This window comes from Canis lupus, chromosome 36 (genome assembly GCF_048164855.1).
Source record: "Canis lupus baileyi chromosome 36, mCanLup2.hap1, whole genome shotgun sequence".
Taxonomy (NCBI): Eukaryota; Metazoa; Chordata; class Mammalia; order Carnivora; family Canidae; genus Canis; species Canis lupus.
The window spans coordinates 30,263,788-30,282,005 of record NC_132873.1 but is presented as its reverse complement, the minus strand read 5'-3'; the positions used below and the strand labels follow the sequence as shown (position 1 = coordinate 30,282,005).

The 18,218-nt window shown below is 39.2% G+C and overlaps 1 protein-coding gene and 1 long non-coding RNA gene across 16 annotated transcripts in view; one reads left to right on the top strand and one right to left on the bottom strand.

Moving 5' to 3' along the window:
* The window catches only part of PMS1 (PMS1 homolog 1, mismatch repair system component), a 107,118-nt gene extending 95,391 nt beyond the window's left edge, over positions 1–11,727 (top strand). For 13 of the 15 annotated variants that reach the window (XM_072813175.1, XM_072813184.1, XM_072813180.1 and 10 more), the window contains 4 exons: positions 228–707; positions 3,977–4,107; positions 8,230–8,390; positions 11,497–11,727. In XM_072813175.1, coding sequence (XP_072669276.1) covers positions 228–707; positions 3,977–4,107; positions 8,230–8,390; positions 11,497–11,661 — 937 coding nt within the window. In that variant the 3' untranslated portion in view covers positions 11,662–11,727. Of the gene's footprint in view, positions 1–227; positions 708–3,976; positions 4,108–8,229; positions 8,391–10,396; positions 10,479–11,496 lie in introns of all 15 variants that reach the window. The other 2 variants (XM_072813182.1, XR_012025025.1) reach the window with 2 other exon arrangements.
* LOC140625703 (uncharacterized) lies at positions 11,511–14,652 on the bottom strand. Its single transcript, XR_012025036.1, has 2 exons — positions 14,151–14,652; positions 11,511–12,346 (listed from the first exon to the last, which is right to left on the bottom strand). It is a non-coding gene; the product is annotated as an uncharacterized lncRNA (long non-coding RNA).
* Positions 14,653–18,218: the final 3,566 nt, after the last annotated feature.

Here is an 18,218-nt window from a genome sequence, read left to right as displayed (position 1 = left end):
CCCATATCTACCTGTTTTTTGGTTACTCTTCAGTGCTCATTTTCAATAGTTGATTTTTGTATTTTGTGTGAAGTTATTCTAGTTATGTATGGGAGGGTTAATCCACTACAAGTTCCTTCATCATCAGACTTGGAATACCAGCTCTTTATTTTTCATAAAATTTACTTCAGATGGCTAATATATTTCAGATTATGACCTCATGAGTTCTATTTTTTCTTTATTCATAGATATGAAGAAAAGGCTACTAAAGATTTGGAACGATACAATAGGCAAATCAAGAGAGCCATTGAACAGGAGTCACAAATATCATTAAAAGATGGCAGAAAAAAGATAAAGCCCACCAGTGCATGGAATTTGGCACAGAAGCACAAGTTGAAAACTTCATTGTCTAATCAGCCAAAACTTGATGAGCTCTTTCAATCCCATATTGAAAAAAAAACTCAAAACATTAAAGTAGTTCAGATCCCTTTTTCTATGGAAAACTTAAAAAAAAATTTTAAAAAACATAAATTTGACTTAGAAGATAAGGAAGAACTTTGCTTGATCCACAATCTCAAGTTTCCTGATGCGTGGCTAATTACATCCAAAACAGAGGTGATGTTATTAAATCCTTACAGAGTGGAAGAAGCCCTCCTATTTAAAAGACTTATTGAGAATCATAAACTTCCTGCACAGCCCCTGGAAAAGCCAATTATATTAACAGAGAGGTATGGTGAAATAGTAGAATTCTTTTTTCAGCTCTCAAAGCATTTATCAATTAATACTAGGTAGAAACTGACAGTAAAAAGTTGGAAGTGTCTTCCGATAGGGAAAAGTTTATCAAAGAATATTTTTAAAACTTGATTTTCTAATCTTTAATGGAACTGTTTTTAAATAACTGTAGAATATTCTAGATAGTTTACTTCTGCAGTTAATAACCATCAATCTCAGTTCTCCTGTAATTTAGTGACTTGTCTCTAGGATAACTTTGAAGTTAGGTTACAGTAACTCTCTCATTGTACACTTGTTAACATTTCAGACACATACCAAAATAGAATTATATAGTAAGAGCCTTTATGAACAGTTATCAAGATTTTGCCACATTTGTCTACTTGTACTTTCAAATATATATATGTATATTATATATTCATGAGAGACACACAGAGAGAGGCAGAGACACAGGCAGAAGGAGAAGCAGGCTCCCTGGAGGGAGCCCAACCCAAGACTCAATTCCCAGGACCCCGGGGTCACGCCCTGAGTCAAAGGCAGATGCTCAATCGCTGAGCCACCCAAGTGTCCCTCTCTCCTAGTCTTTTAGACAGTTGCCACCCAAATATCTTTCACTTTCTTTCTCTTAAAAATAACTTGCCTAACCAGTGATAAAAAATGACTTTTTCCTATTTTTCACAATATTAATTCCTTGGAAGTGTTCCTCATTGTCTCAAAATGTCTTTGTTACAGTTTTTAAATTACTAAGTTTAATTTATATCTAAAACAAGGTCCAAGTATTAAATTTCGTCTGTCTCTTAAATCTCTTCTAAATACCACACCATTAACTTGTTGATACTAAGTCACTTAATTCATTAGAATATTCTATTGTCTCCATTTATCCCTTTGCTACTTCATGGTGGTGATCAACTTGTTTTTTCCTCTCCCATATGTAAACAGAAGTTAGCTCAGGATGGTTGAATAGATTTAGATTCTACTCTCTGGTAAGACTGTTTAATAGGTTGTGCTATGCGCTTCATGTTTCATCACATCGAAAGGTACTTATCACTGCGTTCAGCCGCTGACAGTCTGCTCAGATACCTTAAAATTCTCTATCAACCTTTCCATTTAATGATTTCCATCAATGGTCCATTGATGATTGTTGTCTGAACTGATTCTGCTATAAATTGCAAAATGGAATATATCCCTTTTATATCCTACATGAGCAGATTGTTTTCTGTAAAAATAAATAGCTAACAACCTATTAACATTTCCCTTTTTTATATTTAATATTTCTTTTATGATCTGACACAAGAGACAATCATATGGATGATAAAGGAGATAAAAACCTAAAATTAGAGATTGAGGGTTTGTTCTCTAGGACACATCACTAGATAACTCTGTTTAAGAACTCCCAAGAATAAATTTTAAAAATATTTTATACAGTATATTAAAACTTGTGTTAAAAAGCCCTGCTACAGGCACCTGGGTGGCTCATGGGTTAAGTGTCTGCCTTTGGCTCAGGTCATGGTCCTAGGACCCTGGGGTCAAGGTCCACAATAGGCTCCCTATTGTGGGTCTGCTTCTCCCTCTTCCTGTGTGTGGACGCACTCTCTTTCTCTCAAATAAATGAATAAAATCTTTATAAATATATTTTCTTAAAAAGCCCTGCTACGAGAAGGGAAAAACAGGGCCAGGACATAGGAAAACATTTGTCAGAGCTATCTTTTTAATTAAGGCAACAGTATTTGCATTCACCAAAATCCAGCATATTTCATAGTATTCTCTTAAGATTGGCTTAGCAAACTGTCAAAGATTATAAAAAGAATTAATACAGATTTGAGCTATATTAACAGTTTAAAAATCTGATAAAAAATTTGGTTCTTTCTCTCTGAAAGACCAGTGTGTTTTAGTTTTCTTCAAATAACTGAGCTGGCCTTATACACAGAGGTGACCTTCATTGTAGTGGGCTCCATCCAGCCAAGCTGAAGTGGCCAGTTGTCTTGAGACTTTTTTATCACTAAGAACCCTGCCTCTGGTCCACCTGAAAGCTTCAGGCCCAGCTGGTCCCCAGGTCTTTGAGTGGTGCTGCTCTTTTCTGGTGGGTTTAATGTTGACTTACTGATACAAACAGCTGCTGCAGCTCGGAGCTTGAGGCAAGTTCTGAGGCCTGTGCTATTACCCATCCCAGGGTTTGGTGTCTGCACTCACTTGTCTAGTAGGGCACTTGGGGGCAGGAAAACCTTGCTGCTCAACTTGAATCTCCCTTTGCAAGGGGAAGAAATAAAGGAAAGGAGTTGTTGCTCCCTAAAAAAAAAAAAAAAAATACTTTCTTTTCTTAAAAAGAGCTAGAGTGTATCTGAAATTTTAAACTTGATATACTTTTCTTAAAGATATTTGTGAACTTTCACTTATATCTTAAAAATCATTTTGTACTTATATAAATCATACGTATTTAAAGATGTTTTTCTTTGTGATATTCTGTTACTCAAAAACAAATACATTAAAAACTATTATTTGGGGCCCATACTAGCCTGACAAAGCTTTCTTATTTGAACATGGACAGCAGTAAGGCTGAATTCAAAATTGTTTTTATCCTTCTTTTGGAATGTGACATACCCACCACAATTAATGTAAGTTTTTCAAAACTAAGTCAAAGACAGGGTGATTATGACTTGGGCTCAGTTTTCTCACCATGGTTCTAATGCGGACTGTGTTGTTTATCTCTGAATGGAGTGATTTAGGTATCTATAAAATACAAAGTAAGAGCTCAGTAATAACGACAATAGCTACTGTTTGCTGAGCATTTACCATATAATAGGAACTTTACTAAACCCTTGATCTTACCTTCATAACAATCTTATAACTGGCATTATTTATAAATAAAATTTCATTTGTATTCTATAGAGAGTGCAGTTTTTGATTTCACATTAATTTGTAATGTTCTAAAAGATAAAAACTGTCTTTTATGTCCATTCTTCCTCCTTTCTATACACTGTATTTAGCAGGTTTTCTATAAGATATTACCAGAGATAAAAAAGCAAAGTTTGTTACAGCGCTACTTAAATCATTTTAGTTACTGATCATTTTTAAAGGGCCTTTTTTTTTTTTTTGGATATTGATGTACATTTTATTAAACATAACATATAATAATAATATACTATTATATTCAAGCTCCTTCCTGCTTATGACCTGCTTTAGGCCCTACTGGTTCTTTAAAGGGCCTTTGAATTAAATCTTCTTCATTTTACATATTTAATAAGTTAAAGGATCATAATTTCTTTTACAGTCTTTTTAATGGATCTCATTATTTAGAGATGTTATGTAAAATGACCACAGATGATCAGAGATATAGTGGATCGACTTACCTGTCCGATCCTCGTCTTACAGCAAACGGTTTCAAGATAAAATGGATACCAGGTATGATGATGTGGTTTACCATTTCCTGACTAGGAAAAATAAGTCTTGTTCCAGAAGTTACATTTGAGTTTCATATACATATTAGGGTATAGTTTTGTCTCACCAAACGTACAGTGTCAGCTATGTAAAAACAGGTATTTCAAAAAGGTCATCTCTGTCTGAAACTAGTAAATCTGGCATCTCTTTCAGTCTGTTACCTTGCATTTGTGTTTTCATAACTGAGTAGTTTCACTGTAATTTTTAACATCTTTTGTCACAATATGCAGAGTGCCTACTTTATTTGAATTATTGAATACTCCTTTAGATGAAAGAAATGTGTAGTACATTGGAAAGGTTTAACAAAAATGGACATCTCTTTTTTTTAAAGGATTTACCTATTTTGACAATTAGATTTATAGTATCAGTAATCTATTTAGAGAGTGAATGATTTGATTCCATTGCTTTGCTGAAAAGACTATGATAACACTATTTTCTTTCTATGGCAATTCACTGGGTGTAGAGAAAAGTAAATCCTTCTGAGTAGGACACTTCCATTTTCCTGGTTGGTCCCTTCTCTCTTCTTCATAACTCTCATACTTAACTGTTTTCTGCCCTAACTGCCTAGGCTGGTCCTGTCCTATTACTTTCCCTTCATCTGGTATCAAGGGTACCATGAAGAGTAGGGATTCCACTGTCCCCCCTTCTGCCTGCTCCTAAATTTGTCATGACCAAGATGTAGAAAAACAAAGTTCAACCAAAACAGTGTTGGAGATTTTTATAGGAATGTTTTGCTGAGACATAAAAAGAAAATAAGTAAAATCAGTCGTACAAAACTATGAAATTAAGTATATATAAATAATGTTTTGGTGCCCTACACTTTAATTTTATTGACTTTTACAGTTTTACGAGGACCTGCCCTGAACTTCTTACCTTCTATCTCAATCTTGGATATTTAGATTTGGAGTGAAGAGAGTTAGTCCAAATCTCAACTTTGCCATTTAAAAAGTGTATTCTTGGGAAAGTCAGTTGACCTCAATGCTTTCTCATATAACAACTACTAATTACTGAATAATTATGATGTACAGGGCATTAATCTAAATATTAAATGTATTAACTTATTTAATCTTCCCAGTAGCCCTATGAAGTAGGTTCTGTTACTGTCTCCATTTTATTGGTGGAAAAAGCAAGGCACAGTGAAGTTTACTTAAGGGTACCAGTTAGTAGTAGAACCAGGATTTGAACCTAAGTGCCTTTACCCTAGCTTTTAACTAATTTATTATATTGCTTCCTATAAAAATTGAGATATTTACTTAATAAAGTTGTTGTGAGCAGTTAAGGAGGTACATAAAGAAATCAGCATAGTACTTGCCAAAGGAATATTCTTTCTTTCCATTTTCCAGTATCCCTTTTTGTCATTTCTTTTAGTCTTCCCAGAAGTCTTTTCTTCCTTGAGACCTCTAGCATCATTTTAATTTATTTTAAGTGTGAAGCAAGAGGTGTGTATAGGTACATGTGTGATATTTTTTTCTTAATTTGTTTTTCTAATGTGATATTTCTGACAGGTACCATTTTTTTTCATGAAAGATATTGTCACAGAAATTTTTTTTAAAGTTAGGATAAATATCCTGTCTTTTCCAAGAGCATGTTTATTTATGAATTACTCAGTAAGTTTCTGTCTGACAGATGCTTTCAGCTCTTAGCTTATGGGGTAGTGTTTTTTAAATCCTTTTGAATGCCAGGTACTTTGCATGGCACCAAAGATATAAAAATAAGAGTCATCTGCAAACTGACTTGATTTGATTGGAATTAACTTTTTTTTAGATTGTCGTCAGCATTATTTATCTTACCAGTAACAGATGAAATTAGAAACTCATGTTTTCCTCTTTTAAGACTTTTTTTTTCCATCATTAATTTTTGTCATGTTTTTCTTAAAGACCATTTCTCCTCTTAGAGTTTGTTTTGGACTAACTTTGGAAGAGCAGTTCACCAGTTGTCACAAAACATTTTTAAATGATAAAGACATTTAAAAGAGAGGAGGAATACATTTGGCTTTGAGGGAAAAGGTTCTTAATGTGATCCTAAGGATTTTGCTTGTTAATTGGGATAGTTTTTTGCTCTACATCAATAAGAATTGCATATTTTAAGAAGTGAAAACTTGTCAAACCACTTACTCATTTGACATATTTTCCCTGAAAACTGAAAAGCATTTCACAGAATCTTATGGAAAATTCTTAAAAGTTTATTGTTACATAGTCCCAAATGTCTGTATGTTTCCATATCAGAATTTTGTAAATGCGATTAAAATATTGAAATATTGCTCAATTCCCTCACCTTTTGCCAAATACTTTGCCCATATCCACAAGTAATTCTGTGAAATGTGTATGATTTTCCAGGGCAAATGTAGTCAGTATTAGACTTTTCAGTCTAATCATACTATAAAAGGTAAAGAACCAGCAATGATGAAATCTCTGGACTGATTATTTTTGTCATTTCCTTATCTATATATATGTAAAAAGATGTGAACGATAATATTCTTCTTCCTCTTTGCCTATGTAAACCCTGTGTCAAGTCTCATTTAAATTCCCCTGGTTGCTCAAACTCTCATTTTGTCTCTCTTGATCAAACTCTGTGTTCTGTCCCTTAATGCTTGATTATAGATCTTCTGTTACCCTCCAGTTGTTTCCAGGGATGCCTCTTCTGTTTAGTGTACCACCACTGCATCTTATCCAGGCCAAGGAAGTGATCTGTAACTGGAAACAGATTAGGGGCAGGATCACTGACATCTCAGAATCTGAAACTCTTCAAGCCACATCACTCCTCTTTTTTTATTCATCTGTTGATAGCTACCACTTACCCAAAATTGAGGTTTCATTTTCTTAATTCTAGGTAACATGGTGTGGACTTCAATATTAAGAACACTGGTGCACAGATAGAGCCAGACAAGTCAGATCTCTGCTACTTGGCAACATCTTAAAATTCATTCTAAAGCCAAATTTATCTTTTGGAATTTATGCTATTACGGATAGTATACCCCAGTATATATCTAATCATGTAGCTGTTTTTTAGTTTTATTTTAGTCACTAAATTATTTATTTTTTATTCATGAGAGATGCAGAGAGAGAGGCAGAGACACAGGCAGAGGGAGAAGCAGGCTCCATGCAGGGAGCCCAACATGAGACTCGATCCTGGAACTCCGGGATCATGCCCTAAGCCAAAGGCAGACGCTCAACCATTGAGCCAGTCAGGCCAGGCGTCCCTAGTCACTAAATTACTTAAAGTCGCTTTAATAATATCAGTTTTAAATATTGTTTAAAATATTTTGAGTAAACATTAGTGTTTCGTTCTTTCAAATTAGTACTTTATTAATAAGTTTCTGTAGTGGTAATCATTTTACAATATATGTGTATCAAATAAGTACTATGTACACCATAAACTTAGTGTTTATCAATTATATCTCAATAAGGCTGGAAAAAATAAATTACTATGTATTTTTATAATTTGTAAGTTAAAATAATCATAGAAATAATTCCGACCTTTAAGTTAGTATTAAACTAGTAGAATAGAATTTGAATAGCACCAGTTGTTAAAACACTTAAGCCAGTTTTACTTTAATAAATATCATGGGGCTCCATTTTCTCTCCAAAGTAAGAAATGTTGTAAGCAAATGTAGAGAACAGAAGTGCAATAAGTGAGATTAAATTAAATGATATAAAGCACATGTGGTGTCTATGAGCACTTATGACTTAATGTGAAATCCTATGGGAAATCATTATTTGTTCTCCAACTAAGTAACAAAACTTAGTCCTGACTATATTAAATTCTTTTTTTTAATTTTTTTATTTTTATTTATGATAGTCACACAGAGAGAGAGAGAGAGAGAGAGGCAGAGACACAGGCAGAGGGAGAAGCAGGCTCCGTGCAGGGAGCCCCGCGTGGGACTTGATCCCGGGTCTCCAGGATCACGCCCTGGACTAAAGGCAGGCGCTAAACCGCTGCGCCACCCAGGGATCCCCATGACTATATTAAATTCTAAGGAAGATTCGCTGTTTTAACAGTGATTTTGTTTTTAACAGATATTTTCTGGAATATAATTTAAACAAAACTAACTATATCTACATTTGGTTTTACTTATTTTTCTTTTAGGTGTTTCCATTGCTGAAGACTACTTGGAAATAGAAGAAATGGCTAATTGCCTCCCATTCTATGGAGTGATGGACTTAAAAGAAATTCTTAATGCTATATTAAACAAAAATGCAAAAGAAGTTTATGAATGTAGACCTCGAAAAGTGATAAGTTATTTAGAGGTATGCATTACTAGATTATGTAGGTTGGTTAAGTTTTAACATACTTCACTATTTCTTGGTAAGATGGTAAACTTAAAAAATAGTAAAATTTCTATAATGTTTATTATCTGTTTGCAAGAAGAAATACTACTAAAAAAAGAAAACTCTGTTAAAAATTTCATATCATAGACTGGTTATAGTAAACCCTATCTTGGATCCTTATTCAGTAGCATTCTGTAAGTCCTTCAAAAGTTTTGACTTGTGGAACTTTCTAGCTTATTGTGGGAGCAATTTAACACTGATCATTTCTAATGACTTAAAAGGAATCTTTTCTTGTGAAAGAGATAGTATAAACTTAAATGAAGGTTGAGGGTAGGGTTTTGTGTATTGAAACTATGTAAGATGAAATATGATTTCAAAATAACCAAGAAAGTGATTGGGATCAGATATAAATATTTTTTATTAATGTTATAACTCTCATTACATTAAATCCATTGTGGATTGATAATTAAGGAATGGAGTCTAGGAAAAAATAACTTCTACAAGATCTACAGAAATACTTCCATTTAAGGTCAAGCTGAGTAAGAAGAATTATAAGTAAAGATAGGACAGTAAAGAAAATCCAGTAGGGGGCTAGATATAAAGGTCAAGGGAAGAAAGAAATTTAAAAATGAGTAAGTAGTAGTATCACATCCTCTATAGGGTAAAATAGTTCTAGAAGACCATCAGGTATGGCTGCTAGATGGCAGTGATAATAGGAAAGTAGTCCAGATGGAAAACTTGCCAATGGCTAAAGAGTGGGGCAGTGGTAAAAAAAAAGTACAGGCAGCAGGTCATATGGTGGTGAAAAGAAGAAAAGAGAAATTGGCTTGTCTCTTTTGTTGGTGGAAGAGACTGACAAAAAATCGGAGAGCAGATATTCCGAAAGAGCCAAGAAGGAAGATGGGATAATGATATTAGCTTCAGAAAGGAGAAACTGTTCTCTGTTCTCTCCATCAAGAGAAGAGAGGGTAAGTGGAAGTAAAAATATCTTGAGATAAACTTGAGAGAGGTCATGTCTGATACATTTATAAAGGTATAGAAGAAGTTAGCAAATGAGAGTCAAGGGGCTGGGGAGGCATTGGGGATTTGAGTGTAATAGAGAAGATCTGAAAGTAAGAATTATCAGTACGGTAAGAGAAGATTGAGTAGAGAGACTAAGATGTCCAAATGGCATTGAGCACTCCTAAGAGCTAACATCCAACCAGGACAGTTTGGTGATTTTCCAGCAGTGGATGGTACAATTTATCCAAGTGTAGGGATTAACAGGATGAATGAATATGGTAGGACAAGGGGGTGAGTGAGCACATTGAACCCATAATGTAAATGAGAAGTGGTGTTAGATCCTAGATGAATTTAAAGATGAATTAGGTTCTAGTAGGAATCAAAAAGGAATACAGGAAGCTAGTATCCTTAATGTCTTACTATTAGTACCTTAATTAGGGAAAGATGACAAGAAGGGTGCTGGTGGGGCAGAGCAATAAGGAGGGATTGAGATGGTTTAGTTGGAAAGGAGTAGGATGGTTTGAAAGATAATGGGAGAAGGAATGTGGTTAGAATAATATTAGCCTCAAGCTCTTTGAAGTACAATACTTTTTTAATCTTTCTTTTTTAAGATTTTTTTTTTTTTTATCCATTCATGAGAGACACACAGAGAGAGGCAGAGACACAGGCAGAAGGAGAAGCAGGCTCCTCTAGGGGAATGCGATATGGGACTTGATCCTGGGACTCCGGGACCATACCCTGAGCCAAAGAAGACGCTCAACCACTGAGCCACCCAGACGTCCCTTTTTAAAATAAATCTTAAAAGAAACCACTTTGCTAATACTGTTTACTCCTAAACGTTTAGATTTTCCTATCTCAGAAAACACTATTGTCATACCAAAAATGTAGACATTATTCTTGATTCTGTATCCTTCATAACCAGTTCATCAGCAAGTCTTGCCTCTACCTCTCGTTAATGTTAGGACTTTTTTTTTTTTTTTAAGAGAAGAAGAGAGAATCTTAAGTGGGCAGGATGACCAGCATGGAGCCCAATGGGAGGCTTGATCTCATGACTCTGAGATCATGGTGAGCCAAAATCAAGAGTCAGACACTTAACTGAGCCACCCAGGTGCCCTGTTGTCAGGAGTCTTTATACCTCCCTCCATCTCCACTGCTGTCACCCTAGTCAAAAACTCACCACCTCACCAGGACTGTAGTGATTGCCTGCAGTACACCCTACCCTGCATTTCTCTTCTTGACCTGCCTCAAACCATACTTTACATGGCGGTGCGACTGATTGTTTTAAAGTATGAGGCAAATATTAGGCTCTTGCTTTCAAACCCTCTGGTTACTTCACTGTGCATTCAGTTTAAAGCCCAAACTGAACCCTATCCTGACGGGTGATCTGGCCCCTATCTAACTCCCTTTCTTAGTTCTCTTTTCCCTTTAGTAGCTGCTATACACACACTGACCCTTCAGTTCTGTTCTACCTGAAATGCTTTTCTTTCCCCATGATCTTTGCATGATTTTTTTTTATCTAAATTGAAACTTAAATGTCTCCTTGAGGAAGCTTTTCCTAACCACAAAATCACTATTACGTTGACCAGTTTAATTTTGTGCATTATTACTCATTGAAATTTTTTTGTCTTTTTTTTTTTTTTTTTTTTTTTTTTTTTTTTAGAGAAAGTACAAATGGGGCAGAAGGTGGTAGGGGACAGAGAGAGAAAGAGAGAGAATCCCAAATAGGCTTCACTCCCAGTACAGAGCCCAGCCCCAGGCTTAATACCAGAATTCCATGATCCGGAGATCATGACCTGAGTTGAAATCCAGAGTTGGATGCCCAACCAGCTGAGCCACCTAGGCACCCCCAAATTTTGTCTTTTTATCTGTTTTCTCTGCACTAGACTATAAATTTCACAAGAGCAAGGATATTGTCTAACTCTCCACGGTATAAAACCTGCAACAGTGACTAACACATAATTTGTGTTTAATATCTGAGTGGATAATAAAACTATAATCTATTTTCTGTCTTCTTCTTGCCAGGAATAACATGGTGTCTGCTTCAAGGTATGTCACAGTAAAATATATGGCTTTCTCTTCACAGGGGGAAGCAGTGCGTCTGTCTAGACAGTTGCCTATGTACTTATCCAAAGAGGACGTCCAAGACATTATCTATAGAATGAAGGACCAATTTGGAAGTGAAATTAAAGAGTGTGTTCATGGTCGCCCATTTTTTCATCATTTGACACATCTTCCAGAAGCTACCTGATATGTTTAAGAAAATTTGTTACTATTGAAATTGATTTGGCAATAAAATGAGTCACTTTTTAAACCATTTTTCTACTATCATGTGTTATTTTATAAGTGAAGCTTCACTGACTTGTAATTTGAAAAAAATTCAAAATCTTAAACTAATGTCTACTATTCATTTTATTCTCAAGAACCAGCCTTCATACAAATTATTGGTTATAAACTCCAAACTGAAAATACCTAGTATTCTTGAGTGGTTGATTTACTAAGGGCTGTGGACTGAATTGTGTCCCCAGAATTCATCTGTTGAAGTCCAAACCCCCATTGTGACGGAATTTGGAGATGGGACCTTTTTGGAGGTAATTCGGTTACATGAAGTCCTGAGGGCAAGGGCTCCCATGGTGGGATTCGTGCCCTTATGAGACATCAGAGCTTCTGCTCACTCTCTCTCTTCTCCCACCAACTCCCATGTGAGGATACAGAGAGCCAGCGGCCCTTTATAATCTAGGAATAGACCTCTCAACTGACAGCAAGCGTGCTGGCACCTTAATACTGGACTTCTAGCCTCCAGAACTGTGAGAAAATAGATGTTGTGTCAGCCACCCAGCCTTGAGTGGACTAATAGGCTGGTTCCACCTGCGCAGAGAGAAGTCCGAGATGAGCTGGCATATGTGACAGAAGTTGTCCCTGTTGTTTAAAGTAGGCTGAAAAGACAGAGAAAGTGAGAAAATGAAGTTTAGGGGAAGAAGAAAGCTTGGCTTTCAAAATCCTGCCATTCATCTCTATTTTGGGGTAACCGTTTAGAAATTGCTGTCTCGTACATGGAAATTATTGAGCATTGGGGTCAACATTTGGCAGAGAAAATGGGAAAATCCAGAGACTTAACATTCAGGTTAAGATGACTGTGTGCTTTAAGAAACTAGGTCCCACATACAGTGCACCAAAACATTTGATTTACAAAAAGTTGAAACATTTTTATTGGATATATTTGTTTTATAAAGTATGATTTGTTATACTGGATACAGTATCTCCACACTCACTACCATCTCCCATAATTCTCAAGTCTTTAACTCTTAAGACCCTTGTGTTAAGAGGTACAAACATACCAGAAATTCTGCCGTAAGCCAGGCCTTTTTTCCTGCCATCGTGATCCTCTTACCCATAACCTAAGTACTATATTTTTTTCCGTTATCCCCTTTGAGAGTTTGGGGCCCGTCTCTGGGAGACATTACCGAGAGTAATACTTTTTAAAATACTGGGTAAATTGAGGAAGGAGAAGCCCACAGAGATGCAGAAGATGATGAAGTTTGCATCATACATTTGTACCAGCCCTAAGCAAGATTTAGGACTCCTTTTCTAGCTGATGAAGTCCATTGTTGCAAGAGACCCTACAACAGCTTCTAAGACAAGCTTACTTCACTGTTTCTTTGCTGCCTTCGCTTGACCCAGTCAGGCTAGTGGTAGTAACGACGGTGGGTATTTACCACCCACTTGCTGGATACACTACGCACTTAGGGATCTCGTATGATCTCATTTAAGCTTAACAACAAATTTAAGATTGTAGGTACTATTATCACTGTTCTGTGCTGCCACGAGAAATAGGCCCTAAAGCGTCATTAAGGTCAACAAAAGTATTTTGGGGAAAAGAGGACAAAACACTCCCTGGCGCCCCTGTAAGGAAAGAGCTCAACGCGGGCCGCAGCCGCAAGGATTTCTGTACCGCGGTCTGCAGGGTGGGGGCGCAGCGGGCTTCCCCGAGGCCCCGCCCCCGCCCCCGCCCCCACAAGCCCTTGCAGCCGCGGCGGCCCCACAGGACAGAAGGACTGGAGCGGGCCGCAGAGATTTATGGGAGGTGGTCTGCTGGGTGGGGTCGCCGAGGCCCCGCCTCCTTCCCCTGGGAGCCGCAGAGGCCCCGCCCCGCCGAGGCCCCGCCCCGCCGAGGCCCCGCCCCGCCGAGGCCCCGCCCCGCCGAGGCCCCGCCCCGCCGAGGCCCCGCCCCCGGCCCCCACAAGCCCTTGCAGCCGCCGCAGTGACTGCGCAGAATGGCTGGAGCGGGCGGCTGCGACGGCGAAGTCCCGGCGCCGGGGATGGAGGTAACGGCCGCTGCAGCTCCGGGAGGTGGCGCTGCCCGGAAGGGCGAGGGGAGGCGAGGGAGGCCAAGGGGTCCACCTGCGTCGCGCGCTTTTCTTGTGGGTCGGGGCCCAGCCGGCCCCAGGGTGGGCCCTCCGAGAGCCCGGGACCCGACCCGCATGGCGGGGCGTTGCGGCCCGTCGGGGCCTCGGGGCTCCCACCCGGAGGCGGTGGCCGGGCTCCAGCAAAAGCGTGGACGCGCCGTGTCTGTGGGGCCGCCGGCTGTCGGCCGAGGTTCGTGAGGTGAATTCGAGTCGCCGCGTTGGTCGTGGCCGGCGGGGGGGAGGGGCGGGGGAGGGTTGGGGGAGGCGGTGCCCCGGGGGTGCCCCCTGCGCCCCCGAGCCACCCAGTCACACACACGAGCTCTTCAGGACTCACCTCGGGCCCACGGACGAGCCGGCGCTCCGCCCCTTCTGTTCCCCACGTCCTTACGCAGAACAAAGGTAAGTCGCGGGGTTGCGAGCCCGCCTCCCCGCCGAGCCAAGATGACCTGCGGGTGCCTGACGCTCCTTGACGAGGACGGGCCGTGAGGGCCGCACCGCCTCTGCCTGAACCCCAGTCACCTTGGAGATCTCCGCTGTTTCCAGCGCTCGCGGCCGCCCCGGGACGGTTTCCTCCGCGTGTTCCTCCTCAGGCCACCACAGACGAGGTCAAGGCCGTTTGTCCAGGTTTTGAGGTGCCGTCCCCGTGGTTACCACGTCGGAGCCACCGCCCGTGCTCACACCGGCACTCCCTCGCGATCGCACACCCGCGGCTTCGAGCTCGTGGTTCCCTCCTCCCTGCAGTGAAGCTGCCAACTGGACCCCCAAGTGCACCCTCGCTTCGGACTCTACTTTGGTCTCTCCCTTGGTCTCTCCCTTGTCTTGTCTTGTCTTGTCTTGTCTTGTCTTGTCTTGTCTTGTCTTGAATATTCATTAGCAGGACCTGCAATAACCTCCTTTCAGCTGATCGTTACTACATTACTCTTGACTGTATTTAGTCGCCTCTGACGATGCCATTTGTCCCATAAAATCTTTGAGACTAATCGGTGTCAGGGGTGGGGTTGGGGAGGTTAGATTTCTCCTCCTGTACTCAGATTGGACTAGAAACCCCTGAAACAAAGCCCTCCTTGTCTGCTTCAGCCGAGCGTTCATCTCTTCGTTTATCCGGTGACATTCACGGAGTGTCACGGTGCTGAGCGCAGGCCACAAAGAAGACATTCCTTGCAGGGAAACGTGGTGAATGCGACGAGGACATGTAGTATGTGCTCTGGAAGCACAAGGAGGCACCACTCTGACTTGGGGGAACCTGTGGAAGACTCTAGAAAGCTGAGCCTTAATAAGGAATTACCTGCGAGAAGAAAGGGAAGAAGGGAATTTCAGGAAGGTGCAATAGCATGCGTCCCAGCGGTGATGAATCCAGGAATCCCGATGACTCCAGGAATCCCGATGAATCCAGAAATCCAACACCATTGGATCTTGAAGAGTGAATGTTGATGGAATCAGAACGGACAGTACCTTGTTCACGAAGGTCTCAGGCCACTAAGGAGTTGGGAAGTTTTATCATGAAGACTGTGGAAAGCCATTAAAGCTTTTAGGCAGGACGTCCGCAGTAAGGTTTGGAAGACTCTAGCCAAGTTAAAAGCAGATAGAGCAAGTTAGCGGGTGAGGTAAGAATTCAGACAGTTTGATCCAAAGGGAAAGAGATAAAGGCTCGGCGGTAACAAATAGAATCTCTTTGACAGATATTGAGGCACCCATAGCCTTTGGGGTTTTCAGTTTAGATCCTCTGAGATGATGCTGTAATAGAATCAAAGGGAAAAGAAGTCTCTCACTTGGCTAACTTATGGTGATAACAGGTTACTACAAGAATGGAGGCTCGTTTGCCCCGCCCCTGCTAAGAAGTCCATATATTTGCAGCTAATTCTTTTGACTTCTCACAGACTAGGAAAATCTTTCATTATCTTCTTAAATTATTAAATCAGATGTTTACATCATAATCTAGGCTTGTATCTGGGACCTTTTGGAAACCAGCCTAAAGTTTGTAGCTGTTCCTTAAATGTAATAGTTTTATTTATAAAAGACTTCAATATTCAGATATGATTTCCTAGATAATATTTACATTCAGATGCTTAGCAAGACAAAATAATGGCTGGCAAATTAAAAATTACCTTTAATGTTGAATTGATTTGATTTTTAAGAACTTTCTTGTACGCATTTTATGTTTTATAATTTAGATCATAGAAATGAGTGATGAGTTAAGAAGAAGGAAGCAAGAAATTGTGAATGGATTGAACATATTTTTGGAAGAAAATGGTATGCTCTCAAAAGTTAATTTTATTTATTTAAAAAGGGCATTTTTGGTTTTAACTTTGCTTTCATTTTATCCAAAGACATTGGTGAATAACAGCAAGTTAACTTGCAAGAGAGTCATGTTGTCGTGCCCAAAAATATATTTTAAGTAATTCACTAATAGTAATAGCAAAAAACATTTCCATGTGTCTTTATATATAAATAGCTAAATGTACATAAGGTACTTATTATCTATTTTGAAGTTCTTTGCATTTTGGGAGGTCTGTCTTCTTAGCTTCTCTCGTTCTATAAAAAATTGTCATAGTCATGTTCCCACTTAGATGGTGATGATCCTTGATGTCTCAGATATAAACAAGAATTCTACTCCACATATGTAGTTTCTAACTTATCAAAGATTCTATAGGGACAGTCCAATTTTAGCTATTTTTTCTGCTTAAAACCAAAATGTATAGTACTTCTATAGTACTAATGTATAGTACTTCTCTGCTTCAAAGTTGGAAGAAGGCTACTTCATGTTTTCTAGGTTTTTTCAAATGAGAGGTTTGAGGATACCCTGTGTATACTAGTGTGTGAACATAGTCAAAGTCCCCACTTACCAAAACTGTAATGTGCATATGAACTTCTTGGGCATCTTGATAAAACATGTTGGATTCAGTAGTTCTGAGGTAGGATCTGGCATTCTGCATTTCCGACATCTCTATTGGTTTGGAAACCACACTGGGTTAACAAGAGTGCACATAATCCTTTGACCAAATACTAGGTTCTTAAAATAGAATACAGATACATTTTTAATATAAACATATATTGAAAATCAAATCATCAGAATTATGAGTCTGTTTATGGTTCTCTGTTAGTTTTCATTGGGAAGTTATATTTGAGTTTTCCTATGGGATGCCATTCTTTATATAAGAAGTTGGGTTTAGGGACACCTGGGTAGCTCAGTCATTTGAGCCTCTGACTCTTGATTTTTTTTTTATTTATGATAGTCACACGGAGAGAGAGAGGCAGAGACACAGGCAGAGGGAAAGGCAGGCTCCACGCACCGGGACCCTGATGTGGGATTCGATCCCAGGTCTCCAGGATCACGCCCTGGGCCAAAGGCAGGCGCCAGACTGCTGCGCCACCCAGGGATCCCTGACTCTTGATTTTGATTCAGGTCATGATCTCAGGGTTCTGAGATTGAACCCTATAGCCCTGCATTGGGCTCCACTCAGCAGGGAATCTGCTTCTGTTCCTCTCTTTCCACCCCTCGCATGCACTTTCTCTCTAAAAAATAAATAAATCTTAAAACAAAAATGTTGGATTTATTATTCTCAAGAATGTTACTGAGGTAGCCAACTCCAAAATGGCTACCATTTATTCTTGCCTTCTTGTACCCCCAAGCCATTCCCCCATTAAGAGGTGGAAACTTTTCCTCTACTTCCTTGAGTCTGGGCTAGTTTATGGTCATTTTGAACATTAGATTATAACAGAAGTGACACTATATGCCTTCCATGATGAACTCCTGGGAGCTTTGCAGCTTTCCTCCTGTCTCTCTTGAAATAATTTCTCAGGGTAAGTCAGTCACCTCGTAAGAAGTCATTCTACCTTGAGTCTCTTAAAAGAAAGCACAAGCTACCCAGGTGGAGAAAGCTGCTTGGCTACTGTTCCCAGTTGTTCAGCCATCCTGAACTCAGATGCCAGAGATCAAGGGAAGATGCCTTCAGATGACTTTAGCCTTAGTTGCCATCTGTTACGACTATGAAATACCCTCAGTGAGAGCTGCCCAGCTGAGCTCATCAACCTCCATGATCATGAAAGATAAATTGTTGAACCACTAAGTTTTGACATGATTATTATACAAAGATAGAAAAATAGAACACTTACATCATGCCAGTTTGAGAAGGTTTATTACTAAAATGTCATACGATCTTTGAGAAAATGATCACCATAAAAGTCACAAACTTATCTGAAATTTTCATACAAAAATGTAGTCTTTTTTAATATAAATTTATGAAATGTCTAGCATTTTTTTCCTTTTTAAAAAAGATGATTTTAGAGTGTGTGTGAGCAGAGAGGAGGGGCAAAAAGAGAGGGAGAGAAGCAGACTCCTCACTGAGTGTAGAGCCCAAGTTGGGGCTCAATTCCATGACCTGAGCTGAGATGATGACCTGAA